The sequence below is a fragment of the Panthera pardus genome, unplaced genomic scaffold, assembly GCF_024362965.1.
Source record: "Panthera pardus isolate Hobbes unplaced genomic scaffold, ASM2436296v1 HiC_scaffold_8, whole genome shotgun sequence".
Classification (NCBI taxonomy): Eukaryota; Metazoa; Chordata; class Mammalia; order Carnivora; family Felidae; genus Panthera; species Panthera pardus.
In genome coordinates this window covers 59,985,296-60,011,965 of record NW_026527013.1, presented here as the reverse complement: position 1 = coordinate 60,011,965, position 26,670 = coordinate 59,985,296, and the positions used below count along the sequence as shown (strand labels likewise).

Genomic DNA, 26,670 nt, shown 5'->3' with positions numbered 1-26,670 from the left:
AGTGGCATAGCCACATGGTTACTTCAGACACAGTGACACACCCAGGTACTTCTCTAGTTAAGAACAGCAAAGGTGTAAATAACTTTTTGAGAAGCATTATAGACCAAATAATGAAACACCATGTTGTGGCATAGTTGATAGTTCTATCAACTATAAAAAGAGATGTGTCACAGGTATAAATCTATATTATAAATAAGCCAGGAGCACCTGGGTGGCTCAGTTGGTTAAGCACCCAACTTTGGTTCAGGTCATGATCTCGAGGTTTGCGAGTTCAAGCCCCACATTGGGCTCTGTGCTGACAGTTCAGAGCCTGGAGCCTGCTTCGGATTCTGTCTCCCTCTCTCTCTGCACCTCCCTTGCTTGTCTCTTTCTCTTTCTCAAAAATAAACATTAAAAAACTTAAAAAAAATAAATAAGCCAAAGATGGTCTCTGTGTATTGGCCCCTAGGTTCTTCACTGCAGGGTGAGACCTGTCAGCTTAAAAGCTTGCTGGATACACATTTATGTATCCAATTATTTTAAACATAGCCCAAACAAGCAGACTTTTAGCTATTTAAAGTCTTGCTTTACATCCCCTGGGAATCCCACTTGACAGCTATTATCATTGGAGAGATGGACTATGCACTTACAGCTGTTGCCTTCCCAGCCCTCTGACCCAAAGATCCCTGCTCTGCTGCTGAGCAACATTGCCAGGACACGGGAGCCCGCCCCCCTCTGATCCCCCAACCTCCAAGAGTTGCTTTGCACTCTTCCCATTCTGAGTAGAGACCCCCCACTATAGTCTCTGGAGGGTCTCCCACTATGGGGGTGACGCCTCCTGAAGCTTGTTGTGTGTTTCTACTTCTCATAGTCCTATCTTTTCCCTTGATCAGCCCCAAACCCCTCCAATTCTACCAGACAAGGTCACCTGCATGTGATGTGGCCATGTTATAAAACCCTAAAGTAACTATCACCTAAGCACGCCATTTGGAAAGCTCAGTGAGAACTGAGTGGGATTGTTCACTGTCAACTTTGCTGAGCTGTACCTCTGCCTCCAGCATCCTGTCCCCAGAAAGTACGGGGGGGGGGGGAGGGGGGAAGGCAGTGAAGCAACCAAAGTCACCCCAGAGGTCCTCAGGACAGCCATGAGGAAAGGCAAGTGTGGGGTGCCACACAGGCTCAGCCTCACTCCCAGCAGCCTGGTCCACCACCAGATTCTTGTCTGTGGACCTAAGGAAGTGTCCGAACAAAAGGTGACAGCTTCCTACAGACTCCGCCACCAGCTCCTGGTGGTCCCTCTCTGGCAGCTGGGGACACTGGCTCTCTAGGTCCCTAAGAGGCTCTATCTTGTCCCTCAGTGGTTCTTGGGGCCCATCTAGTGACTTTCTTTAACTCTCTTTTCTAGATCTTTCTTCCCAGCTTCTCCCACAATTGCATAATGTCTGAACCCTATAATGTATTCTGCATTCCATAATATGTATCCATGGTGGTCTATTTTCCTCATTGAATCAGGGGCTGCTGAGCCAGCAATGGGCGAACCTCCACCATGGGGACTGGGAGGTTGCATGAGGCAGGACCAGGTTCCTAGGAGTTCTCAGGTCTGGGCTTGAGATGTCTGTCAAAGCGGTCCAGGTCTCTACTTAGAGCTGTTCAGGCACCCAACCCTTCACTATCATGTTGCTGGTGGTGTTATTATGACACATGCCACTAGATGGCAGCAGAACTGCTCAAGGGAAACACTCTTGGGTCAGCAAACATCTACCTCTGGAGTCTGCTTCAGGGCCACAAGGCTCCTCTCTCAGCATCACCAGCCTGGGCTTGCATGTTTCAGTTTTGCCTAATCTGGGGTCACTAGGTCACTAGGCAATGGCTTCCTAAAATTGATAGGCTCTTCAAGGGGTCTTGAAACTAAATTGAGTTAGAGCAGGCTGGGTGCACCCTTGCCTGCTCCAACCCATACCATCTCTATTCCATTTTGAAACTAGACAGGCCCCTCTCTCTCTGGTTTCCTGTGGTGGAGGCTGTCCTGGTGTTTCTGGCCTCTGAATAGGAAAGAAAATGACATTCTAACTGCAAGGCCAAGATGGAGCCTCTCTCCCACCAGATGACAAGTACATTTGGACCACATCATGACCAGACTCTATGCCTGACAGCTTCCCCAGGACCCAGAGCATAAAAGTCAGGTTCCTGAAACTGGCTTGTTCACTAGGCTTTTCGACACTGCTTAGTTCATCTGTGCAGCACCCTCCTTTCTGTAACCATCACCCCACTTCTTTGGGGGGGCAACTGCTCTTCCCCCATTGGGACCACCTATTTCTAGGGGAATAGTATCTCTCTTCCAGGCCACACTCCCACCCCATGGTCATAAGTGGATAAACTCTACGTCCTTCCCTAATACTTCTGATGAAGCTAAGGGGAGAGAGCCCCTTCTTCCCTGGTTTTAGAAAAAAAAGGAAAATGTGAGATTCCAGCAGTCAGGGAGATCTGAGCAAGGACCAGCAGGAAGAACAGACCCCATCCTTCCCTTGCTGGCTTCTGCATAAAGTAGCTGTGATCCCTCCTCTGGTCCAGTCCACTCAGAGAAGTGTTGTACATGTCTGAGACTGCCCAGGACCATCCATTAACTTTGCCAGTTTGCCACTCCCATCTTATCAGCACTTTCACTTTTGTGCCTCCTTATCTTCAATCACACTGTTCCCTCCACTGAGGACACTTTTCCCTTAAGGCTACTTGTGTCTGGTGAAATTCTTCCTGCATCTCAAGTCACTTCCTCTGAGAAGCTTTTCTGAGTCTCAGGCCTTGGTCACACAACCTGTTTGGGACCCCAGCTTCCTCCTGGCAATACCCGAGCATGCAGTTCCAACCCAAACATAAGGTGAAGTAGCTGACAGGAGTTCGTGGGGTTCTCACCTGTACAGGAGCCGGCCTCGATCCCGTGCACTGATCTTCCCCCACAATCCATTCTCAAAGGCATCCTTAGCGGCAGCCACTGCCTTGTCAACATCGCTAACCTGGGCCAGGGACACCTGGCAGATGACCTATGGTGGAGCAGAGCCATGAAGCCCTCCCTGGACTCCGCGTACACAGATGCCCCATGCCGCCGCTCCCCTGGCTACCTGGGATGGCTCAGTGGGGACAGTAGGCAAACAGGAAGGCCCTGGAAGGGTGTGCACAATGAGGAAAGCTAGGGACCTTCAAAGAGGTTTGCTCGTGTTTCTACATACCAGGACCCTTCTTTTCACTTGCCCACAGAGCCCAAACAGAGTAACAGACTCAGGCTGCAGCTATGAGGCTGAGGATCAGCTTAGCATTGTCAAACCAAGAGCAGAAGCCCATGAATTTGGTAAGTTCTAGGCAGAAAGTCTATTTCTTAAGTGAAATAGTCTAGATGTTGAAGGTGACAGGACCATTCCTGTCCCCCATCCTTGCTCTGTGTCCTGACAGTGCCCACTTGCACTACAGTGCAGGTGCCCACACCTCCTGACACCTGGGCATGGCCAAAGGAAAGCCAGGAGGAGAGAGAAGTGGGAGGTGCAAGGCCAGCACCCTTCTTGTTACCAAAGGCATGGTACACCCTCCCTGCCCAAGGGCCCAGCACCCAGGCAACCCTGTCCAGACAGCTTCCCTTCTGGGATTCCCCAAATAGGCCTCAAGGTGGTAACAGCTCATGTTTCTGCCCGAGGGTACTGTATCCCCTTGTTTGTGTCCCCACAGCCAGTACACCCCTTTGTCAATTATTTTCTTTAAACTCCCTTCAAGTGACCCAGTTGAGTGTGCTATGTGCTTTCCGCAGGCCCTGAGGGATGCCATAGGTAGGGCAGAATGGAAAACTGAGTATGCACCTGTAGGAGTAAGTGTTGTTTCAGGTAGGTGTGTATGTGAGAATACAATATGCACATACTGGGTCATGACATAAAAGGGTCACAGTCAAGAAAGTCTGACAAACATGGGATTCAAGGAAGAATTCCCAACAGTGGGGTGTACACATATTCAAGAGGGTAAGGCCCATGCTGAGGTTGTTGATGCATGGAGGGGGAGGGAATGGCTTCATTTCTTCCATGGGGGATTTTAGCTCTGGTCCATCTCTGAAGCAGTCTCCAGACCTTTGGAATCGTCCTGCCTTCCTGGTCTAGCTCCCCTCTGGGCCATTCCTGTAGGGAGGACTGGAAACTGACTACAACCATTCTGTGTGCGAATAGAGGCCCCCTAAGCAGGGATCCCCAGACACCAGGTGAGGGAGTAGATGAGAGAGAAGAAAAGGCCAAGGAGGGGGCAGGTGGAAGGAGAGCAGAAGGGGGTGCTAAGCCTGCACTCACACTTCCGTCTGTTGGGTTGATGGTCTCATAGGTCTTGGCACCCTCAGCATCCACAAACAGTCCCCCAATGAAGAGTTGGTGGGGCATTTGGAGGGTGAGCTTGTTCACCGCCTTTTCCACCTGGGAAAGGAAGTTTTACAGGGATTCACTGCAGTGTGGATCCTTCACAATGTGCATCAGTGGCAGATACAGACCCACAGAAGGACATAGAAAACACTCAGAGATGGATAGATAACCACTCATGCACACACATGCGTGTGCACTCATGCACACTTGTGCACACTCATGCACACACACACACAGATAGCCAAGGGGCCAGGGCTCTAGGCCCCTTGGCCTTCTCAGGTCTCTGAGCCAAATCCAGTTCTGCTGCCTTCTTTGGCTCAGGGAGCTATTATGTGGGCAGTGGTGGCAGCTGAACAATAAGAAGCGATGAAGAGCACAGAATCTGAGGTCAGCCTTCTTGGGCTGCAACCCCTGTCCTGCCATTTACTTGCTGTGTGATCTCAGGCTGGTTGCTAGGCCTCTGCAAGTAGGAAGTGCCAGTTGGCAGACAGACGCTTGTGAGTCACCAGACATGACACCAACCCCATCGCTCACTTCCCTGTAGACCTGAAATTCCATCCCAAATGGCATCCTCTGGGACACCATTCTTCTCCTGAAATCTGTTCACCAGTCATCTGTCTGCAATCCTAAGGCCAACCTGGTATCCATCCTGGCTGCCTACAATTTCTTCATCAGCTTTTGTTCCAAACTATCCCAATGATAATTCCTGTGGGAGCTCGTAGCCTACCAAGACACCTCAGGATGATTTTTCAAGAGTTTCTTTTAAAAATAAGCTAGCAGGGGTGCTTGGATGATCTCAAGATTCATGAGTTCAAGCCCTGCATTGGGCTCTCTATGGTCAACACAGAGCCCACTTCAGATACTCTGCCCCCTGCCTCTCTGTCCCTCACCACTTACACACACACACACTCTCTTTCTCTCTCTCAAAAATGAATAAAACATTTAAAAATTTAAAAATAAATTTGCAATTACATCATCACACTTCCATATATACAAATTGAATGTATAGGATCACTTGTTTCCCTTATTGAGAAAAAGTTCCCAATTCCTCATTCTCTGTCTCTTTCTCTCCCTATCTTCCTGTCTAGCTTCCTCCCTCCCTCCCTTCTTCTCTCTCTTTTGGCATTTCAACAAAAGGAATTTAATGCATGCAGTTGGTTGCACAGGTGATGAAAGAGCTGAGAGGCCATGAGTCAACCCAGAGATTGATAACAGCACCAAGCGCCTGCCATTACTAGATTAGAAGGACAAATGGAGGAAGTGGTGGTACCAGAACTAGGGTCTAGGGTCCCCCAGCAGAACTAGAGTCCTGGAAGGGTGATCTGGTAGGGGCCAGGGCCACAGCAGCAAGGAGGCAACTACTGGGAAAAACCACAAAAGGAGAAAGAGGGTGAGAAGTACTCTGTAAAAGCCACTTCTTAATATCCTACTCTCATATCTTTGGGTGTCAGAATTTGTCCCATAGACAACAATTTCCTCTGTTGCACTGGGCTAACTGGACTGGCAGCCTCAGGCTATCAGGGTTACCAGGGAGAGTTTGGGACACTGAAGCTGGGCTCTTGAGTGCTCTGGTTTCTGGGATGTCCAGGTTTTCCCCATGTGTCATTGTGGATCCACGGATGTGAGTGTTTGAGAAGTCTGCAGAGCCAAGCCCACGTGGAGGGGCCCAGGACTCACATAGTCAATGATGCACTCGCTCTCTTTGTTGTCCCCTCGTAGCTTCTTCACTAATAGTTGGATGAAGTCCCCAAAGGTGGTTGCCATGTAAACATCTTCATTTTCTAATTCCAGTCCATCACACAGCTCCTTCACTTCCTCAACCAGTCTGGAGAAAAGAAGATGGAAAAGCGGGAGCATGGAAAGAGGCTTGGCAGACCTGCCTCATTCTAGTGGCAGAGGTTATGGTGCCAAACATTTACCCAGAAGGGAAGTTCATATCAACAGCCAAAGTGTGGGTGTTAAGCTAGAACTGGGGCTAAGAGCCCAATCCATGGATTCAGAAGGCCCTAGTTTCAAGTTGTGGCTCCACCACTTACTAATATGTGACCTTGCACAAGTGGAAAACTCCTCTGAGCCTTAGTTTCTTCACCAGCAAAACTGGAATAATACCTCTTCTACTATTTTCTGATAAGCAAATGAGACAATCTACATGTTGATAATAATCAATACGAGATTAATAATAGTCACTGAAAGATATGTTAAAATAATGAAAAGGTTGGGGCGCCTGGGCAGCTCAGGCAGTTAAGCGTCCAACTCTTGATTTCGGCTCAGGTCATGATCCCAGGGCTGTGGCATAGAACCCCACATCGAGCTCTGCACTGAGTGTGGAGCCTGCTTAAGACCCTTTGTCTCTCTTTCTCCCCCTCTGCCTCTCTCCCCTGCTTTCTCACTCTCTAAAAAAATAATAATAATAATAAAAATAATGAAAAGGCAAACCACAGATTGGGGGAAAATATTTCCAAATAATATCTGATAAAGGACTTTCATTCAGAATATATAAAGAACTCTCATATTTCAATACCAACAAAAAAAGAAACAATCCAAGTAAAAATGGGCAAAAGATTGAACAGATGCTTCACCAAAGAAGAAATGCAGATGGAAAAAAGCATATGAAAGTATGTTCAACATCACAATTTCCCATCATTAGGGAAATGCAAATTAAAATGACAGTGGGATATGTCTACACACTTACCAGAATATCTAAAATTAAAGTCTGACCATACATATCACTGGGAAAGATGCAGAGCAACTGAGCTCTCATACACTGCTAGTGGGATTGTTTAAAATGGTACTTTGGAAACCATGCTGGAGAGCAGTTTGGCAGTTTCTTAAAAATTAAACATATTCTTCCCATTTTACTCTCAGATATTTACTCAAGAGAAATAAAAACCTACATATAGACAGAAAACGGTAGAGTAGGAAGCTCCAAAGATCCATTCCTCCACCTAAACAGCTCCTAAGCTGGCAGAATTGTCTGAATCAAATATTCTGGAACTCTAGAGTCAGGCAAACATTTACAACACCCAGGGAAGAAGATGATGAAGAGGTTGGTAAATGTCAGCAAATTTCAGCATTTCATGAGGTGTTACTTCCCATCCCTCCTGTAGGAGGCAGTGGGGGAAGCTGAACTTGTTCCTGGTGCAGCTTTCTGGAGCCAGGGTGGGCAGTAAGGACCTTCTCCTCCCTACATGTAGATTGTATGTTCTGAGTGCTGATGTTCCTTTTGATCACTGAGGGGCCAGCACAAAGACTGGTAGCTGCAGTTTTAACCCCCAAAGGCTGAAGCAACTTCCAGGAAATTTTAAAAGGCAGTACTTTCCCCCCTCTTTTGGGAGTCAGACATTTAAGAAAATCCTTGCTAGGCCACTGGCTGATCACAGAGATAACAAAACAGAAACTTCAATTACTACGTACAACAAGGAATACACACTTTACAAAAGAAAAAAAGTTGGGAAAAGTCACAAATGGATAAATGAAACCCTCCACAAGCAAGACTTAGCAATTACTGAGGACTGAGAGGATACATTCTCAGAATTATACAACATAACACTCAAAATGTCCAGTTTTGAACAAAAAATAGTAAAACATACAAAGAAACAGGCAAATATAGCTGATTTGCAGTAAAAATAAAGGAATTTGGAAGCAATCATCCTTAGTAAAACCAGATATTAAAATTATTAGTCAAAGATATTTAATCAACTGTCTTAAAGATGTACAATGATTTAAAGGAAACCCTGGAGAAACAGTAAAGGGAATAAGGAAAATGATGTAAGAAAAAATGAGAATATCAAAAAAGACATAGAAATTTTAATAATAAACCAAACAAATTCTCAAGCTGACGAATACAATAACTAAAATAAAAAACTCGCTAGGGAGGTTCAACATCAGATTTGACCAAACAGAAGAAAGGATTGCTGAACTTGAAATTATCCAGTATGAAGAAAAGAAGGAAAAAAGAATGAAAAAAAATGAATAGAGTCTGTGGGACATCATCAAACTCATCAACATTCTCATTTTAGGAGTTCCAAAGAAGAGAGGTAGGAAGGGCTGAAAAAATATTTGAAGAAATAATGTCCCAAAAGTTCTCAAGTCTGAGGAAACACATGAATATATACATCCAAGAAGATCAATCAATTCCAAGGAGGATAAACTCAAAGAGATTTATGCCACAACACATTACAATTTGTTGAAACCCAAAGACAAATAAGGAATTTGGAAAATAGTAAGAGAAAACGAACTCATCACCTACAAAGGATCCTCCCTAAAATTAAAAGTTGATTTCCCTTGGGGAGCCTGAGTGGCTCAGTCAGTTGAGCGCCAACTTCAGCTCAGGTCAGGATCTCATGGCTTGTGGATTTGAGCCCACGTTGGGCTCTGCATTGACTGTGTGGAGCCTGCTTGGGATTCTCTCTTTCCCCCCTCTCTCTCTGTCCCTCCCCCACTCTCACTATCTCTCAAAAATAAATTTTAGTGCTCGCTTCAGCAGCACATATCCTAAAATTGGAATGATACAGAGAAGATTAGCATGGCCCCTGTGTAAGGATGACACGCAAATTTGTGAAGCGTTCCATATTTTTTCATATTAAAAAAAATTTTAAAAAACTTCCTGTTAAAAAAATAAACAAATAAATTTTAAAAAACTTTTAAAAAGTTAATTTAAAAAAGAAACACTAAAGAGAACCTTTCAGGCTGAAATGAAAGGACACTAAAGAGTAACTCAAAGTAATAAGAAAAAAGTAAAGAACACTGGTAAAGATAACCACATGGGTAAATATGAAAGCCAGTATTACTGTACTTTTGGTATGGTTTGCAACTTCTCTCTTTTTCCTATATAATAGCCAAATGCAGAACACAATCATTTTAAGTCAATATTAATGGCTATGCAATGCATAGAGATGTCATCTGTGACAATAATAGTTGGGGTAGGAACAGAGATATATAGGATTAGAGTATATACTATTGAAACTAAGTTGATATTATTTAAATTACACTGTAATATGTTAATTGTAATCTCTAAGGTAATTAAGAAATAACTGTTAAAAAGGGAATCAAAGTGGTACACTACGCAGAAAAGGGAGGGCAGTAATAAAGAAACTGAGAAACAAAAAGCATAAAAGACATACCCAAAACAAATAGGTAAAGAGAAGTAAATCCTTCTTTATCAGTAATCTGGTTAAATGAAAATAACTCTCCTATTAAAAACATACATTGAAAAGTTGGATAAAATACATCATCCATCCAGATGCTGCTAGATATTCACTTTAGATGTAAGTACACACAAAAAATTCAAAGCAAAAAGATGGAAAAGGTATCTCATGCAAAGACTAACCAAAAGGCAGCTGGGTTGCTATATTACTGTCAGAAAAAAATAGACTGTATATAAAAACGGGTTATGTGAAGCAGAGACTATTAATAAAAGGTTCAACACAGCAACAGGATATAACAATTATAAACATACAGGCACCAACAACACAGCCCCCAAAATATATATAGCAAAAACAGACAGGAAAAATAGAATTTTCTACAATAGTAGTTGGAGACTAAAATGCCCATCTTTCAATAATTAAACGACACTATAAACCAATTATATACATACAGAACGGACATATACAGAATACTCTACCCAAGAAGAGCAGAATGCACATTCTTCTCAAGTACACATGGGATATTCTCCAGGATAAACTATTTGTTAGGCTACACAATAAGTCTTTTTGTTGTTTTTTCCTTAATGTTTATTTGTGTGTGTGTGTGTGTGTGTGTGTGTGTGAGAGAGAGTGAGACAGAGTGAAACAGGGGAGGGGCACAGAGAGAGGGAAACACAGTATCTGAAGAAGGCTCCAGGCTCTGAGCTGTCAGCACAGAGCCCGGTGTGGTGCTCAAACCCACCAACTGAGAGATCATGACCTGAGCCAAAGTGGGATGCCTAACCAACTGAACCACCAGGTTCCCCAGGATACACAATAAGTCTTAATAAATGTTAAAAGATTTAAATCTCATAAAACATCTTTTCTGATCACAGTGGAATGCAACTAGAAATCAGTAGCAGAAGAAAAATTGGAAAATTTACAAATATGTGGAAATTGAATGGTATGCCCTTAAACAACCAATGGGTGAAAGAAGAAATCACAAAGAAAATGAAAATACCTTTAGTCAAAGAAAAACAAAAACACAACATGCCAAAACTTATGGATTGTAACAAAGGTAGTACAGACAGAGAAATCTGTAACTGTAAATGCATACATTGAAAAAGATCTCAAGTCAATACCTTAATTGTACATCTTAAGGAATTTTTTAAAAGAGTAACCTAAACTCAAAGCAAGTAGAAGGAAGGAAATAATAACGATTAGAGCAGATATAGATAAACTAGAGAATAAAAGGACAATACAGAAAATCAAAAATCAACAAAATTGACAAATCTGACTGACCAAGAAAAAGAAAAATAGAAAAAGACTTAAATTACCAGAATCAGAAATGAAAGTGCTTATGCCAATTTTACAGAAATTAAAAGGGTAAGAGAATACTGTGATAAATTATACAGCAAAAAAAATTTGATTACCTAGATTAAATGGACAAATTGCTAGAAACATGCAATCTACATAAACTAACTCATGAAGTAGAAAATCTGAATAGACCCATAACTACTAAAGAAATTAAATCAATAATCACAAAACCACCCAACAAAGAAATCCCAGGGCTGAATGGCTTCACCAATCCTTCTCAAAATCATCCCCCCCCCCCACCAGAAGGATTGAAGAAGGAACACTTCCTGACTAATTTGATGAGGCCAAAAATACCCTGATACCAAAGCCAGAAAAAGACGCTACAAGAAAAGGAAATTTCAGGCCAATATTCTTTATGAATAAAAATGCAAAAATCCTCAACAAAATACTAGTAAGCTGAATTCACTATGAATAAGTGGAATTCTCAGTTGCAAGGATGGTTTACCTTATGGCCAAGGGGGCAAGGTTTCAGTTATACAGGGTGAACAAGTTCTAGAGATCTAATGCACATCAAGTTGACTATAGTTAATAATATTGTACTGTGTACTAGAAATTTGGTAAAAGAGTAGCTCTCAGGGGCCCCTGGGTGGCTCAGTTGGTTAAGTGTCCGACTTCAGCTCAGGTCATGGTCTCACAGTTTGTGGGTTCAAGTCACATGTCAGGTTCTGTGCTGACAGCTCAGAGCCTAGAGCCTGCTTTGGGTTCATCTCTCTCTCTCCCTCTACCCCTCTCCTGCTCAATGCTCTGTCTCTTTCTGTCTCTCAAAAATAAATAAATGTTTTAAAAAAATTAAAGAAAAAAGTAATTCTCAGATGCTCTCACTGCCAAAAAATAAAAGTGACTATGTGAGATGGATATGTTAATTAGTTTGATTGTAATGATCATTTCACTATATATATCAGAGCATACTATTGTATACCTTAAATATTTACATTTTTACTAAATAAAGAAAAATTAATAAACCTGCTTTTAAGCTATGAAGCAAGAAAAGGCAGTAAAGGAGGAAGAAAGGACTTATTTCCTCACATAATAAGCACAACTAGGTTGCGTCCTCAGCGTCTCTGTGCATGGTCACAGCAAATTACCCCCAGGTTTTTGGTTTAAAGCAGAAATCAGTTAGCCTCAGCCTGTTTTTATAAATAAAGTTTTATCAGAACACACACTTGCAAAGATTTCACACCAAAAAAAACCCCCTGACATATTATAATTTTTTTAAAAAACTTGACATACATTGGAGCCAATAAGCAAACTCAGCAATGTTGCAGGGTATAAAAGCAATACATGAAAATCAGTTGCATTTCTATACATTAGCACTGAACACTACAAAAAAGAAATTAAGGAAACAATTTCATTTATAATAGCATCAAGGGGAATATAATAGCAATAAAGTAACTCAGGAGAAAACAGAGTTGTGCACTGAGAACTATAAGAAAGAAATTTTAGGGGCGCCTGGGTGGCTCAGTCGGTTGGGCGGCCGACTTCGGCTCAGGTCATGATCTCGCGGTCTGTGAGTTCGAGCCCCGCGTTGGGCTATGTGCTGACAGCTCAGAGCCTGGAGCCTGTTTCGGATTCTGTGTCTCCCTCTCTCTGACCCTCCCCCATTCATGCTCTGTCTCTCTCTATCTCAAAAATAAATAAACGTTAAAAAAAATTAAAAAAAAAAAAAGAAATTTTAAAGGGCCTGAATAAAATGAAAAAAATATCCATTTTCATGAATTAGAAGATTTAATATTGTTCAGATGAATCACTACCCAAAGTGATCTTCAGTTTCAATGACACCTCTATTAAAATCCCAACATGTTTGTTTTCCTATGTTTTGTTTTGTTTTGTTTTTTTCATACCCAGTCCCACTGATCCACCAAGACAGCTCACAGAACTCACTATGTAATCATACTTCTCACTAAGATTTATTACAAGGAAAGGAAATAAGGGAAAACTAGCAAAAGAAGGCATATGATCAAAGCCAGGAGGAAGCCAGATGCAAGGTGCCAAGGACTGTCTCCCAGTGGAGTCACAAAGGACATGCTTATTTCTTCCAGCAATGAATTGTGACAATACAGGTCTTTACACCGTGTCTCCAGAGAATCAGCACCTAAGGTATTTCCTTAACGCTAGCCATCTAGACACCCAATGCTTTGCACTTACCAAAAGGACTCCCCAAAGCAAGGCAAGTGCTGGGCATAAGCCACGTTGTGTTTTTTTTTGTTTGTTTGTTTTTGTTTTTGTTTTTGTTTTAATTTTTTTTAATGTTTATTTTATTATTTTTGAGACAGAGAGAGACAGAGCATGAACGGGGGAGGGGCAGAGAGAGAGGGAGACACAGAATCGGAAGCAGGCTCCAGGCTCTGAGCCATCAGCCCAGAGCCCGACGCGGGGCTCGAACCCACGGACCGCGAGATCGTGACCTGAGCTGAAGTCAGACGCTTAACCGACTGAGCCACCCAGGCGCCCCAGCCACGTTGTTTTCATGATCTAGAGGCAATTGATTGCTAGCCTTCCAGATTTTGGTCCAGCATGTAAAGAGTTTGGAGGTCCTCACTCCCATTCTCACAAGAAGAAAAAACTGTAAATCAAAACTCTTCTTAGATCCACAAGAGAATTGAGGTCACAGGGCAGAGTGCTGCCCCCAACACTGGAGAGGCAGAAAAACACAGCTTGCTTGAGCAGAAATGCACAAGTAGAAGCTGCTGACGGGAACACTTCAAAATTGCTGGAAGCACCATGTGAACTAATTGAGAATTAAAATTGTTGAGAAATAAATAAAACTAAATTGAGAACTAGTTGAGAATTAAAAATTCTTGGGGGTCTGGTCTTATGAGGGACCCCATGATTTTGTGAGTTTTACCTCTAGGAGTCACACATCAGGTTCTCAGGGGAAGATCGGAGGCAAATCCCTTAGTGCTTCTGGCAGGAGGAGGGGAAAGTAGTCATTTTGAAATACCCCCACAGCATTCCACTCTTAACAAGGCCTACCCTCAAGAGAAACTGTTTTATTAGAAGTTAACCAACCTGAGGGAAGGGTAATACCCACCTCTGGCCCTCTCTACCTTTCCTGCAACACCAGAGTACAGAAAGACTGAAAGATACTTGTGAAGGTCATATCACAGGGAGACAGGCTCACTAAAAGACTGAGACCTAATCATAAAACTATCTAAGGCTTCCTTTCATACCACATCTTAACTTTGTATCAAGAGTGCTCCTGCAAAATAATAGGGGGTTGTTGTGAAAAGAAGGCAGATTCTCTTTAGTCTCTAGGAAAACCCAAAGACAAGAGAGAACACACAAAGATGCTAGAAGTTCTATTCTTTGACACCTACAACTATAACACAGCCTAACCCCTAACCAGATAAACATAAAACCTCACAGTAAAGGCCTATCTACTCATTTCCATTACTCAATATAGTATGTCCACCTTTCAACAGAAAATTACAAGGCATACTAAAAGTAAAAATAAGCAGTCAGAAGGGACCAAGAAAGGATGAGACCCAGACTCAAATACGGCAGAGATTTGGGAATTATTATACTGGGGAGTTAAAGATAAATATGTTCAATATGATAAGGGCTTTAATGGGAAAAGTGGACAACATGTAAGAAAGGAATAGTAATGTAAGCAGAGATATGGAGACTTTAAGAAAGAATTAAAAGGAAATGCTAGAAATAAGCACAGTAATAAATGAGGAATGCCTTTGAGGGGTTCACCAGTAGATTGAACACAAGAAAGAAAAGAATCAGTAAGTGTGAAGACAAGTCAATAGGAACTTCTAAAACCAAAACGCAAAAAGAAGGAATGCAAAAGAGCAGAATGTCCAAAACTGTGAGACAATTACTAAAGGAATAACATAAACATAATTGGAATATTGGAAGGAAAAGTGAGAAAGGAATCAAAGAAATGTTTGAAGTAATAATTGCTGAGAATTTTCCAAAACTAGAGAGACATTAAATCACAGATACAGGAAGCTCAAATAACACAAAGTAGTATTTTTTTTAAAAAAACTATATATCTACATAAGCCCACCCTATTCAAACTGTAGAAAATCAAAGATAAAGAGAAAATCTTGTAAGAAATCAGAGGAATGAGAGTCTTACTTATAGAAGAACAAGAATGATATTTACATTGGGCTTCTCTTCAGAAACCATGCCAGTAAGAAGAGAATGGAGTGAAATATCTAGAGTATTAAAAGAAGTCAACATAGAATTCTGTATCCAGCAAGATTATTCTTTTGTTTTTTAAATAGTTATTTATTTATTTATTTATTTAGAGAGAAAGAGTACACATGCATGAGCAGGGGAGAGGCAGAGAGAGAGAGGAAGAGAGAGAATCCTAAGCAGGCTCTGCACTATCAGTGCAAAGGCAGACGTGGGGCTCAGTCTCATGAAACCATGAAATCATAATCTAAACCAAAATCAAGATTTGGGCGCTTAGCTGACTGAGTCACCAGGCACCCTGGCAGCAAAATCATTCTTAAAAAGTGAAATAAGGGGCACTTGGGTGGCTCAGTCAAGCGTCTGACTCTTGGCTCAGGTCATGATCTCATGGTTGGTAAGACTGAGCCCCACAATGGGCTCTCTATTGTCAGCGTGGAGCCTGCTTTGCAATTCTCTCTCTCCCTCTCTGCTTCTCACCTGCTCTTGCTCTCTCTCCCTCTCAAAATAAATAAACTTTAAAAAGTGTTTTTAAGTGAAAGAAAAAGAAAGACTTTCTCAGAAAAACAAAAATTGAGGAAATTTTTTGACATTACTTGCTTTGTCTTGGAGACCCTGACACCCTCATGTTTATAGACACAGATATATACTAGATATAGAGGGGAGGAATACAGATACATAAATATAGATATGTAGATATACATGCATATATAGAGAGAATGATAGGTATAGATATATTTTCTGCTCTGTCAGCTGGGAGAGCCAAGAAGCAATAACACACGAGTGAAAATGAGCACACTTAGCACCCATATCTTGGTTTCTAATTCCATTCTCCAATAAAAGGAAACAAGAATCCTAGGAGAAATGCCTGATTCCAGGGCTGTGGCAGGGAATATACAAGAACATCTTGTAGTGCCACAAAGTAAGGAAGAGTTTGTAAAAGGATGGGGGCATGTCAAATGTATACAAGATACAACTGAAAGAGTTTTCAATAGACAAAGCTTAAACAATCTGAGGGAAAAAATAAATTAGTATTGGATTTAACCCAAGTATAAGAAAAATATCTCTAACTCCATACTGTCATAAATAAATGACTGAATAAATAAATAAATGGGGGAAGAGAGACAACTCTCCATGCAGAAGAATTTTAAATAATTTAGGTAAATACTCTTGTTTTCAGGAGCCTTAAACACGGGCTGCATATAGTAGCTTCCTTCCAAAGAATACAATAAGGAAATGGGAGGAAAAGAGTAAGTTCACAATACAGACACCCGACAAGTATGAACTCAGCCAGGTGATTATGGTCAACATCAACAGTGATACGTCATGTTGATAGCATGCTCCCTTTTATGTGAGGAAAATGCCACTTTATCTCTGTATTTTCTCAAACCCATACCCCTTACTAATTATGAGGGAAAACATCAGATAAATCTTCACTGAAGGACAGTTTTAAAGGGGGCCAAGATGGCTGAGCACCATGGAAGTTCTCAGCTTCTGAAATGCAGCTAGATCAGCTCCAAATCATTTTGCACACCTAGGAAATTGATCTGAGGATTAACACAACAATCTGCATAACTTGAGCCTCAGAATTCAGCAGGTACACACTCCAGAGAGGTGAACTGAAAGAGAGAGAAGCCATGGAGGGTAGGGAGCTGTTTCTGCAGAGAGAAGACAGAGAAGGGTAGGGGGAGAGTGTGGTATAATGGGAGAGTACAGGCAAAGCACTCCCTGCCAAAGTGCTGGAGAGAAAGAGAAAGAGTGGAAACAGTCACAAGGGACTGAATAAGAATCTGTTTCCCAAAACCACTGACAGTGAGAAAGAAGAGGGTTTCAATACCATTAGGACTCTATAAATAGGGGAGTGCAGAGTCTGAAATTCTGGAGCTCAATACCCAGTGGTGTTCTGGTGAGGAAACAAGGTGAGTCCCCAGAAGCAGGCTGCGAGGTCCAAGGGGCCCATGGACCACATGGGAAAAAGCCCTTCCCCTGCATGGAGGTCATTTTGTAGAAGCCATATTGACTCTCCATAGGCAAAGGTTCCAGCAGACCCCAGAGAACAGCCACATTTGCTGATATTAGAACAAAGACACCAGAGTGTGGTAAAACCTGGCACCAGCTGTGTATTGTGATTTGCCATAATCTCCAAACCTTTGCTGCTGTGTGATCCCACGAACTTTTTTCATGGGCAAGCCAGCACTCAGCCATTGCTCAGCAAGACCCTCCCCCAGAGGGTCAAACTGGGTCCAAGCTGCAGGGTTCTCAGAAATGATGGATTTGGAAACATAGCCTCATCTGAGATAAAATTTGGGAGGGAGGTGCTGCCTCACAGGTTGATGGCTTGAACATGGACATTGTAGAAGTGGGGCATGGACAGAAGCCTAAGACAAAAAGAGGGGTGCTGGATTGCAGGTCAGTGAGAGCAGAGTTCCTGTGCCAGAAACTAGAAAACTGGGTGACACCATTTTCACCTCTCCCACACAGGCTTATACACATGCTCACACACCAGAGCCATCCACCCCAGGAAGCTAAGCAGCACCATCTAGTGGAGAACAGAGCTGTAACACCAAGCCCTGCCCAGCTGCGCCCACCACGCACACACCCTAGAGGACCACCACAAGTCTCTCCACCTGCTTAGTGTATGAACTATCGCGTGCTTCATAGTTTCAGTTCTGGGGAAACTGGATGTAATTCCATTCAGCTTTCATTCTGTTTGCTGGTTCATCTATTCAGGGTTTTTTTTGTTTTTGTTTTTTGCTTTTGTTTAAATTGTTTTTTATTCCTCTTTTTCTCCTTTCTTTTCTTGTATAGAGAAAGAGAAAATTTTGTCTTTATTTTTCTTTTTTGAAAAAATTTTAATTCTTTTTGCTACTTTTTTTGGTAAATTTATTATATTTCGCTTTCTTTATTTCACTTAATTCTATTTTATTGCAGATAATTTTTAAAGTTTTTAAACTTTTTCTTACATTTTTTTCTTTTCTTTCTCTTTCTTTTCTATCCTACCAAACTCCTTTCAACAATCAGACCAAACACACCTAGTATCTAACTCCCTTTTTAAAATTTTTTCTGTTGTTTTAATTTCTTAGTTTTTAATCTTTATTTTATAAATTATTTTTATTTATCCAAATGACAAAACAAAGGAATTCACCGCACCCCCCCAAAAAAAATAACAGGAAGAATTGACAGTCAGGGTTTTAAATCAACACAGATACAAGCAAGATGTCTGAAATAGAATTTAGAACCATCATAGCAAGAATACTAGCGGGGGTTGAAAAAAGCATAGAATCCCTTTCTGTGGAGATAAAAGAAGTAAAATCTAGTCAGGATGAAATAAAAAATGCTATAGCTGAGATGCAATCTTTTTTTTTTTTTAATTAAAAAATTTTTTTCAATGTTTATTTTTTGCAGAGAGAGAGAGAGAGGGAGAGAGAGAGAGAGAGAGAGCCAGGGCAGGGGAGGGGCATAGAGAGAGGGAGACAGAGAATCCAAAGAACTGTGAGATCATGACCTGAGCCGAAGTTGGACGCTCAACCAACTGAGCCACCCAAGTGCCCCACAAGATACAATTTTGAATGGATGCCACAGCAGCAAGGTTGGACGAAGCAGAACAGTGAATCAGTGATATAGAAGACAAAATTATGGAGAATAATGAAACAGAAAAAAAGATGGAAACTAAGGGAAAGAGCGTGGTACAAGAATTAGAGAACTCATTTATTAAAAAGGAATAAAACCTGAATCATAGGAGTCCCACTGAGGGACAGATTACAAAATACCTGACCAGTATTCCTAAAAATTGTTAACATCATCAAAATCAAAGCAAGTCTGAGAAATTATCACAGTCTAGAGGAGACCTAATGACTAAATGTAATGTGGCATCCCAATGGGGTACTGGGACAGTACACAGAGACATTACACAGAAAAATAAGGAAATCCGAATAAAGTAGATGAATTTTAATGATCAATAATGTAGCAATATTGGATCCCTGATTGTGACAAATGTACCATACTAATGAAGGATGTTAATAATGAGGTGACTAGATATGGAGTATGTGGGAATGCTCTGTATTATCTTCACAAAGTTTTGGAAATCTAAAACTATTATAAAATAAAAAGTTTATGAAAAATAATAGTCCTCTACTACTTTGTGATGAGTAAATGGGACAATTCATAAATAATAGTTAAATGTAGTTTTATTACTTTTATTTATTATTATTATTATTATTATTTACTGGCTACTTAGAGTTTATTTTCCACTTGGTACAAGGCACACATGCTTACAGAATGTCAGGAAGGCTTGTGTGTGGCTTGGATAGTAAAGAGTGGGGTTCTCTCAACTTCCTTTTTGGTGTTTTGCTGTTTCGATATAAAAGATCCCAACTGCTTTTGCTTGCTGCAGCCTGCCTATCTGAAGGGAGGGAAGCAAAGGGGCTCTGATGAGCCATGTGCTTCCTGAAGCCTGGTGGCTGGTGGTGGCCACTCAGGACTGGAGCCCAGTGTAGGCATTGCCAAGCTGGCCACACAGCTGCTTCCTAATGGTTTCCAGAGCCAAGTCACACATCATTATGCTACTGGTAGCCTGAGGAGATTCTGAGAATTCTGGGGACTCCAACACTGTAGTCATGAATGGGAGAGTGGACTTCCTGAAAAAAAAGCTTGGCCACCTTGGTCAGCCTTGGGGAGACAGGGATGGTGAGGGATGGCTTCCCCAAGATACTCTGCACTTCCACAGGAGCTATTATTGAAAATGGAACCCATGCGGTGCATACCACCTTGATCACATCTGATCTTATATGATCTTGGAAGATAAGCAGGGTCAGGCCTGGTTAGTACTTGAATGAGAGACTAGTGTAATTTTAATTGTCTGTTTACTTTGTCTTCCCCAAAGCACTTACAGTCTCGGAATTATATCTGTTTTGTCCCCTACTAAAATCATAACTCCAGCACAATGCCTACTAAGTGCTCAATTTGTTGATGCCACTAATGAATACATGACCTCACATTGTGGTTCTCATTAACACAAATTCTGAGCCACAACCTCCATCCTCCACTTCTAGCAGGTATTTGAGTTTTCTGAGCTCCAAAGAGGACCTTACATTTGTTTTTGATATATTTCATCTGGTTTCAAGGTGACAAGAGTCCAGCTCCACAAAGGGCCTTTACACCCTGATTTTTCAGCCAGTGTGTTCCCATCCTCCCAGCTTTACTGCATTCTTAAGAGGTATCAGTTGGCTGTATAGCACACATATGTAGCAGTGTTGAATAGCCTAGTGTAAAGGACAGAGCCAAGAACACACAAGTGAGCTTTGGGCAGATGCTGGTATCTATTATTGTATATGCTTTCGGTAGTATTATTCATTCTGTGGTGGATCTTTAATTCTTAATTCTGCATTTTGGATGTAAGAAAGCCAAGGTATTTTTTTTTCATAAGCCTGTTGCAGTCCAGCTCTCACAGTGAGATGTGTGTTTTCCCTCTACTTCTCCAGAATCCCTTTTCATTCTCCTCTATCTTGTGTCCTAGCAGGCTAGATTTCGTGGACTATATTAAAGTCATTTATACTGTAAAGTCACTCGCCTTTGGACCTCTGGTTTTATTTGGCCAATAGAAGATTTTGGTAGGAGACTGGAAGTTAAGAAGAAAGAGATTACGGTATTTATCCTCTTGCTTCCTCACTGCTGGCCCACAGGTTGGGAGGACTGTGTTTGTATTCCAATGGTCACAGCTCCTATCATGAAACCCTCTCTAAAGCTGCAAACTGCCAGGTTCCTTCTTCTTGCCTCTGTAGGCTCAGCCTCCCAACTCTTGTGAGTCTCAAGGTGCCATGACATTCTTTATTGATCCTCCCTGTCCCAACCCTTGTATATAGACCCCTCATTAAACTCTCTTCAGTTGTCCATCTATATTGTGCCATATGTGTCCTGTGGGGCCTTGGCTAACACACTGGGTCTCTGACATCTCCTAAGCTGCCTGCCTAGAGACACTGCTCAAAGAAGAAATGAGGAAGAGCTTAAGTTTGTTGCTTCTGATTTTTTGTCGTGTTGTTGTTGTCGTTGCTGTTGTTGTTATTGCCTCTGTTCTTAATGCTGTATTTAAGAAGCATGACAAAGAGTCCCACAAGCTCCTTGGTCCACAAATTGAATAAAATACTTTGTCTCCTTTTCATCCTTCTCTTTCTTTTCCTCTTTCTCTTCTCTGTCCTCTTTCCTCTCTTTCTCCTCCTCCTCTGCCTCATCCTGTCCCTTCTTCTTATTTTTGAATTAGGATATTTCCCAGTATTCAATCCCAGAATCACAGACCAAACTCAGCTAGTTCAGGAGAATAAGGTCATTAGTTGAGCATTAGGAGAATCTGGCTCATTAGTTGGGTCTCTGTCCCCAACAAGAGGATCTGTGTGTGGATGGAAAAGTTGGAAGCAGAATCAAAGGTAAAGAATCAGAGTTCTTAATGCTCTTGAAGTAACATCAAGAAAATGACAGAATAGAAAGACCCAGATCCTTCTTCCTCCCAAAAAACCACTGACTCAATAATACATGAGCCAATCCCCTTTGTGAGAAATCCAGAGAAAACCAGTTAAAAGGCTCCTATACCTCTGACAAGTGTAAAACCAGCTGAATTGAAGCCATTAGGAAATTTGTGGCACCCTCTTGCCATACTGTCTGTCCCCTGGTACAGCACTATGTGATTGGGAGGAAATTCCAAGCTCCCAGCTTCGTACTGGGGAGGGAAAGACAAGCATGGACCACATGTCCAATGTTCTGATCTTTCAGGAGGGCTGCTCAAGGGTCTGGTTTCTGTCTTACCAGTCTCAGAGTACTGATGGGACCTGGCATATTCCAGATGCCTGGCAACCATTGGAAAACAAAACATCTGGGCGATGTGCTGCTGCTCCAGAGGATCCATGGTACAGGAGCCAAAGGCTAACACAGCTCAGCAGCCTCTCCTCCCTCAAGGGGGATGAGAAGAGTGGAATGTGGAATATGCATCCAGTATTCCAACTTTGGGGGGTTACTCAATGGGCTGGTCTCTGTCTAGTCTGACTTAGGGTAGTGACAGGACCCAAAATACTCTAGATGCCTGAAGTCTGTTAGGAACAAGAAAAGAGCTGGGCATCATTCTACTTCATAGAACTTGTGATACAACAGACAGACACCAGAGGGAGCAAAAGATTATGAGCTCCTGAACAAACAAACCAAGAAACACTCAGCAAGTTCCTCAAATTAGAAATTTACATGTACAAGTCCAAAGAAGACACATCCACAGAAAATGTTTGAGAGGCCTCCAGGATCTCTTGCCGGGCTTATGGGTAAAGATCTTTCCCTGTACAAAGTCAGTCTGTAAAGACTTGGAGGGGTGGTTATTTTTTCAAATGCACAAATACAAACCCAAAGTTACAAGAAACATGAAGAAATCACCCCATCAAAGGAATAAAATAAAACTCCATAAATTGGCCCTGAAGAAACAGATGTATGAATTACCTGACAATGAAATCACAATAACCATCATAAAGATGCTCAACAAACTCAGGAAGATGATATATGAATAAAATGAGAATTCCGCAAAGAGATAGAAAATATAAAAAAAGAACCAAGCAGAAATTTGGGGGCTGAAGAATGCAATGACTAAAGTGAACAATTCACCAGAAGCGTTCAACAAAAGACTCGATCAAGCAGAAGAAAGAATCTGTGAACTTGTAGACAAGTCATCTGAAATGACGAAGCCTCTGAAGCAAAAAGAAAAATTATAAAAAGGGAGAAGAAAGACTAAAAGGCTTATGGGAGACCATCAATGAACCAATATATACATTGTGAGAATTTCAGAAGAAGAAAGAGAGAAAGGGAAGAAAGGTTATTTTTAAAAAAATAATGGCCAGTGATGCCTGGGTGGCTCTGTTGGTTGAGTGTCCAAATTCAGCTCAGGTCATGATCTCGTTGTTGACGAGTTCAAGCCCCACATCTGGCTCTGTGCTGACAGCTCAGAGCCTGGAGCCTGCTTTAGATTCTGTGTCTTCCTCTCTCTCTATCCCTCCCCTGTTCATGCTTTGTCTCCCTCTGTCTAAATAAACATTTAAAAAATAATAATAATGGCCAGAAATGTCCCAAATCTAGGGAAAGATTCAGACATATTTAAATCCAAATAATTTCCAAATAAGATGAACTAAATGGACTACCAATAAGAGCCAAAGTATAGAGAGAGCCCAAATGTCCATCAATGGATGAATGGATAAAGAAGATGTGGTATATATATACAATGGAGTATTACTTGGCAATCAAAAAGAATGAAATCTTAACCATTTGCAACTACATGGAGGGAAGTAGAGGATATTATGATAAGTGAAATTAGAGAAAAACAGATATCATAGGACTTCCCTCATATGGGGGCTTTAAGATACAAAACAGATGAACATAAGGGAAGGGAAACAAAAATAATATAAAAACAGGAAGGGGGACAAAACATAAGAGACTCTTAAATATGGAGAACAGAGGGTTACTGGAGGAGTTGTGAGAGGAGGGATGGGCTAAATGGGTAAGGGGCATTAAGGATTCTATTCCTGAAATCACTGTTGCACTATATGCCAACTAACTTGGATGTACATTCTAAAAATAAATTAAAAAAAAAAAGATGAACTAAATGAAGTCCACACAAAGCATTATAATCAAATTGTCAAAAGTCAAATCCAAAGAGAAAATTTGAAAAGCAGAAATAAAAAAGCAATTTGTTACATACGAGGGGACCTCCATAACAGTCTCAGTAGATTTCTAGCAAGAACATTGCAAGACAGCAAGGAGTATTTCTTTCAAAGTACTAAAAAAAAAGAAACTGCCAACCAAGAATACTAAATCCACAAAAACTGTCCCTTAAACATTAAGAAGAGATATTTCCCTAAAAAACAAAAGCTAAGGAAGTGCATCACCAAGATACCTTCGTTACAAGAAATGCTAAAGGGAGTCCTTCCAGGTGAAATTAAAAGATGCTAAAGAACAACATGAAAGCATATGGAGATATAAAGCTCACTGGTAAAGGTAAGTATATGGACAAATACAGAACACTGTAATACTGTAACAGTACATAAACAACTTTAAATTCTGGAACAGAAATTAAAGGACAAAATAATTTTTTAAAACTATATGTTAATGGACACAATATAAAAAGATGTAAGTTATAATATCAATAACGAAGTGTGAGGGGGAGAGGTAAAATAGTGGAATTTTTGTATAAAATTAAACTTAAGTTGTTATCAGCTTAAAATAGAATGTTTTATATAAACCCCATGGTAACCAAAGAAAATACTTATGGAAGATACACAAAAGAAAATGAGAAAAATCAAAGCATTTCGCTACAAAAAAAAAAATCAATAAAACACAAGAAGAGATGACAAAAGAGACAAAAGAGCTACAAGACATAAATCAATTCTTAAAAATGGTAATATTAGGAGCGCCTGGGTGGCTCAGTCAGTTAAGTGTCCGACTTCAGCTCAGATCATGATCTCACAGCTTGTGGGTTCAAGCCCCACACTGGGCTATGTGCTGACAGCTCAGAGCCTGGAGCTGCTTCAGATTCTGTGTCTCCCTCTTTCTCTCTGCTCCTCCCCCACTCATGCTCTGTCTCTCTTTCTCAAAAATAAAGAAACATTAAAAAAAATTAATGAAAATGGTAATAGTAGTCCTTCCCTATCAATAATTACCTCAAGTGAAAATGGATTAAACTTCCTAATCAAAAGATAGAGTGGCTGAATGGATTTTAAAAAAAGATAAAACAAGATACAACAATATGCTGTCTAGAAGAGACTCACTTCATGTTCAAGGACACACATAGGCTGAAAGTGAAAGAATGGAAAAAAGGTAGTTTGTGAAAATGGTAACTAAAGGAGAGCAAAGGTGGCTATACTTGTATTAACAGAATCAATTTTAAGGCAAAAACTGTCACAAGAGAAAAGGAGGGACATCATATAATGATAGAAGGCCCAATTCACCAGGAAGATATAATAATTATAAATATATATGAATTCAACATCAGACCACTTAAATTTATAAAGCAAACATTAACAAAACAGAAGAAATAGAATCACTAGACATCGAGGGAAGATGGCGGTGTAGGAGGACGCTGGGCTCACTGCACGTCCTGCTGATCACTTAGATTCCACCTACACCTGCCTAAATAACCCAGAAAACCGCCAGAAGACTAGCAGAATGGAGTCTCCAGAGCCAAGCACAGATGAGAGCCCCACAGAAGAGGGTAGGAAGGGCGGCGAGGCAGTGCACGCTACACGGATTGGCGGGAGGGAGCCAGGGCAGAGGGGCGGCCCGCCGGCCAAGCAGAGCCCCCGAGTCTGGCTGGCAAAAGCAGAGGGGCCGGATGGAGTGTGTTCAGACAGCAAGTGGGACTTGACATCTGGAAGGTTATAAGCTAACAGCTCTTCTCGGAGAACGGAAGGGCTGGAGGACAACAGGAGGGAGAGTTGTTGAGCCCTGGAGGACAGAGCTCAGCTTGGCGGGGAACAAAGGCGCTCATCAGCACCATCTCCCTCGCCCATCCCCCAGCCAAAATCCCAAAGGGAACAAGTTCCTGCCAGGGAACTTGCTTGCACCACACACCCAACGCTGTGCTTCTGTGGATCCACCCCTCCAGAGGAGGGTCTGACTCCCTCCGGCTGCCACAGGGCCACTCCCAAAGAGCATCATGGAAGGAGAAGCGAGCTGAGCCTGCCCCTCCCGCCCCCGTGCATCATGCTGATCCACCCCAGCTAATAGGCCAGATCCCCACCCAAGACTGGCAGTGTGCAAGTAGCCCAGATGGGCCATGCCACCCCACAAGGAATCCCGCCCCTAAAAAAGGGAAGAGAACGCACACTCCAGTCTGACTGTGGCCCCAGCGGTGGGCTGGGAGCAGACAGCAGGTCTGACTGCGGCCCCGCCCACCAACGCAAGTTATTCAGGACAGCACAGGGGAAGTGCCCCGCAGGTCCTCACCACTCCAGGGACTATCCAAAATGACCAAATAGAAGAATTTCCCTCAAAAGAATCTCCAGGAAATAACAACAGCTAACAAACTGATCAAAAATGATTTAAACAATATAACAGAAAGTGAATTTAGAATAAGAGTCATAAAATTAATCGCTGGGCTTGAAAACAGTATAAAGGACAGCAGAGAATCTATTGCTACAGAGATCAAGGGACTAAGGAACAGCCAGGAGGAGCTAAAAAATGCTATCAATGAGCTGCAAAATAAAATGGAGACAACCACAGCTCGGATTGAAGAGGCAGAGGAGAGAATACGTGAACTAGAAGACAAAATTATGGAAAAAGAAGAAGCTGAGAAAAAGAGAGATAAAAAAATCCAGGAGTATGAGGCGAAAATTAGAGAACTAAGTGATGCACTAAAGAGAAATAATATACGTATAATTGGTATTCGAGAGGAGGAAGAGAGAAAAAAAAGGTGCTTAAGGTGTACTTGAAGAAATAATAGCTGAGAACTTCCCTGATCTGGGGAAGGAAACAGGCATTGAAATCTAAGAGGCACAGAGAACTCGTTCAGACGTAACTTGAATTGATCTGCATGACATATCATAGTGAAACTGGCAAAATACAAGGATAAAGAGAAAATTCTGAAAGCAGCTAGAAATAAACGTGCTCTAACATATAAAGGGAGACCTATAAGACTTGTGACCGATCTC

At 41.7% G+C, this 26,670-nt stretch overlaps 1 protein-coding gene and 1 non-coding gene across 4 annotated transcripts in view; one reads left to right on the top strand and one right to left on the bottom strand.

The window, feature by feature from the left end:
* The window catches only part of ALDH1L1 (aldehyde dehydrogenase 1 family member L1), a 130,581-nt gene that overhangs the window by 35,242 nt on the left and 68,669 nt on the right, over positions 1-26,670 (bottom strand). For all 3 annotated transcript variants that reach the window (XM_053896880.1, XM_053896881.1, XM_053896882.1), the window contains exons 10-12: positions 6,039-6,186; positions 4,296-4,415; positions 2,890-3,017 (exon numbers count right to left, since the gene is read on the bottom strand). In XM_053896880.1, coding sequence (XP_053752855.1) covers positions 2,890-3,017; positions 4,296-4,415; positions 6,039-6,186 — 396 coding nt within the window. The remainder of the gene's footprint in view (positions 1-2,889; positions 3,018-4,295; positions 4,416-6,038; positions 6,187-26,670) is intronic.
* LOC128775715 (U6 spliceosomal RNA) lies at positions 8,832-8,938 on the top strand. The gene has a single exon (XR_008420695.1). It is a non-coding gene; the product is annotated as a U6 spliceosomal RNA (small nuclear RNA).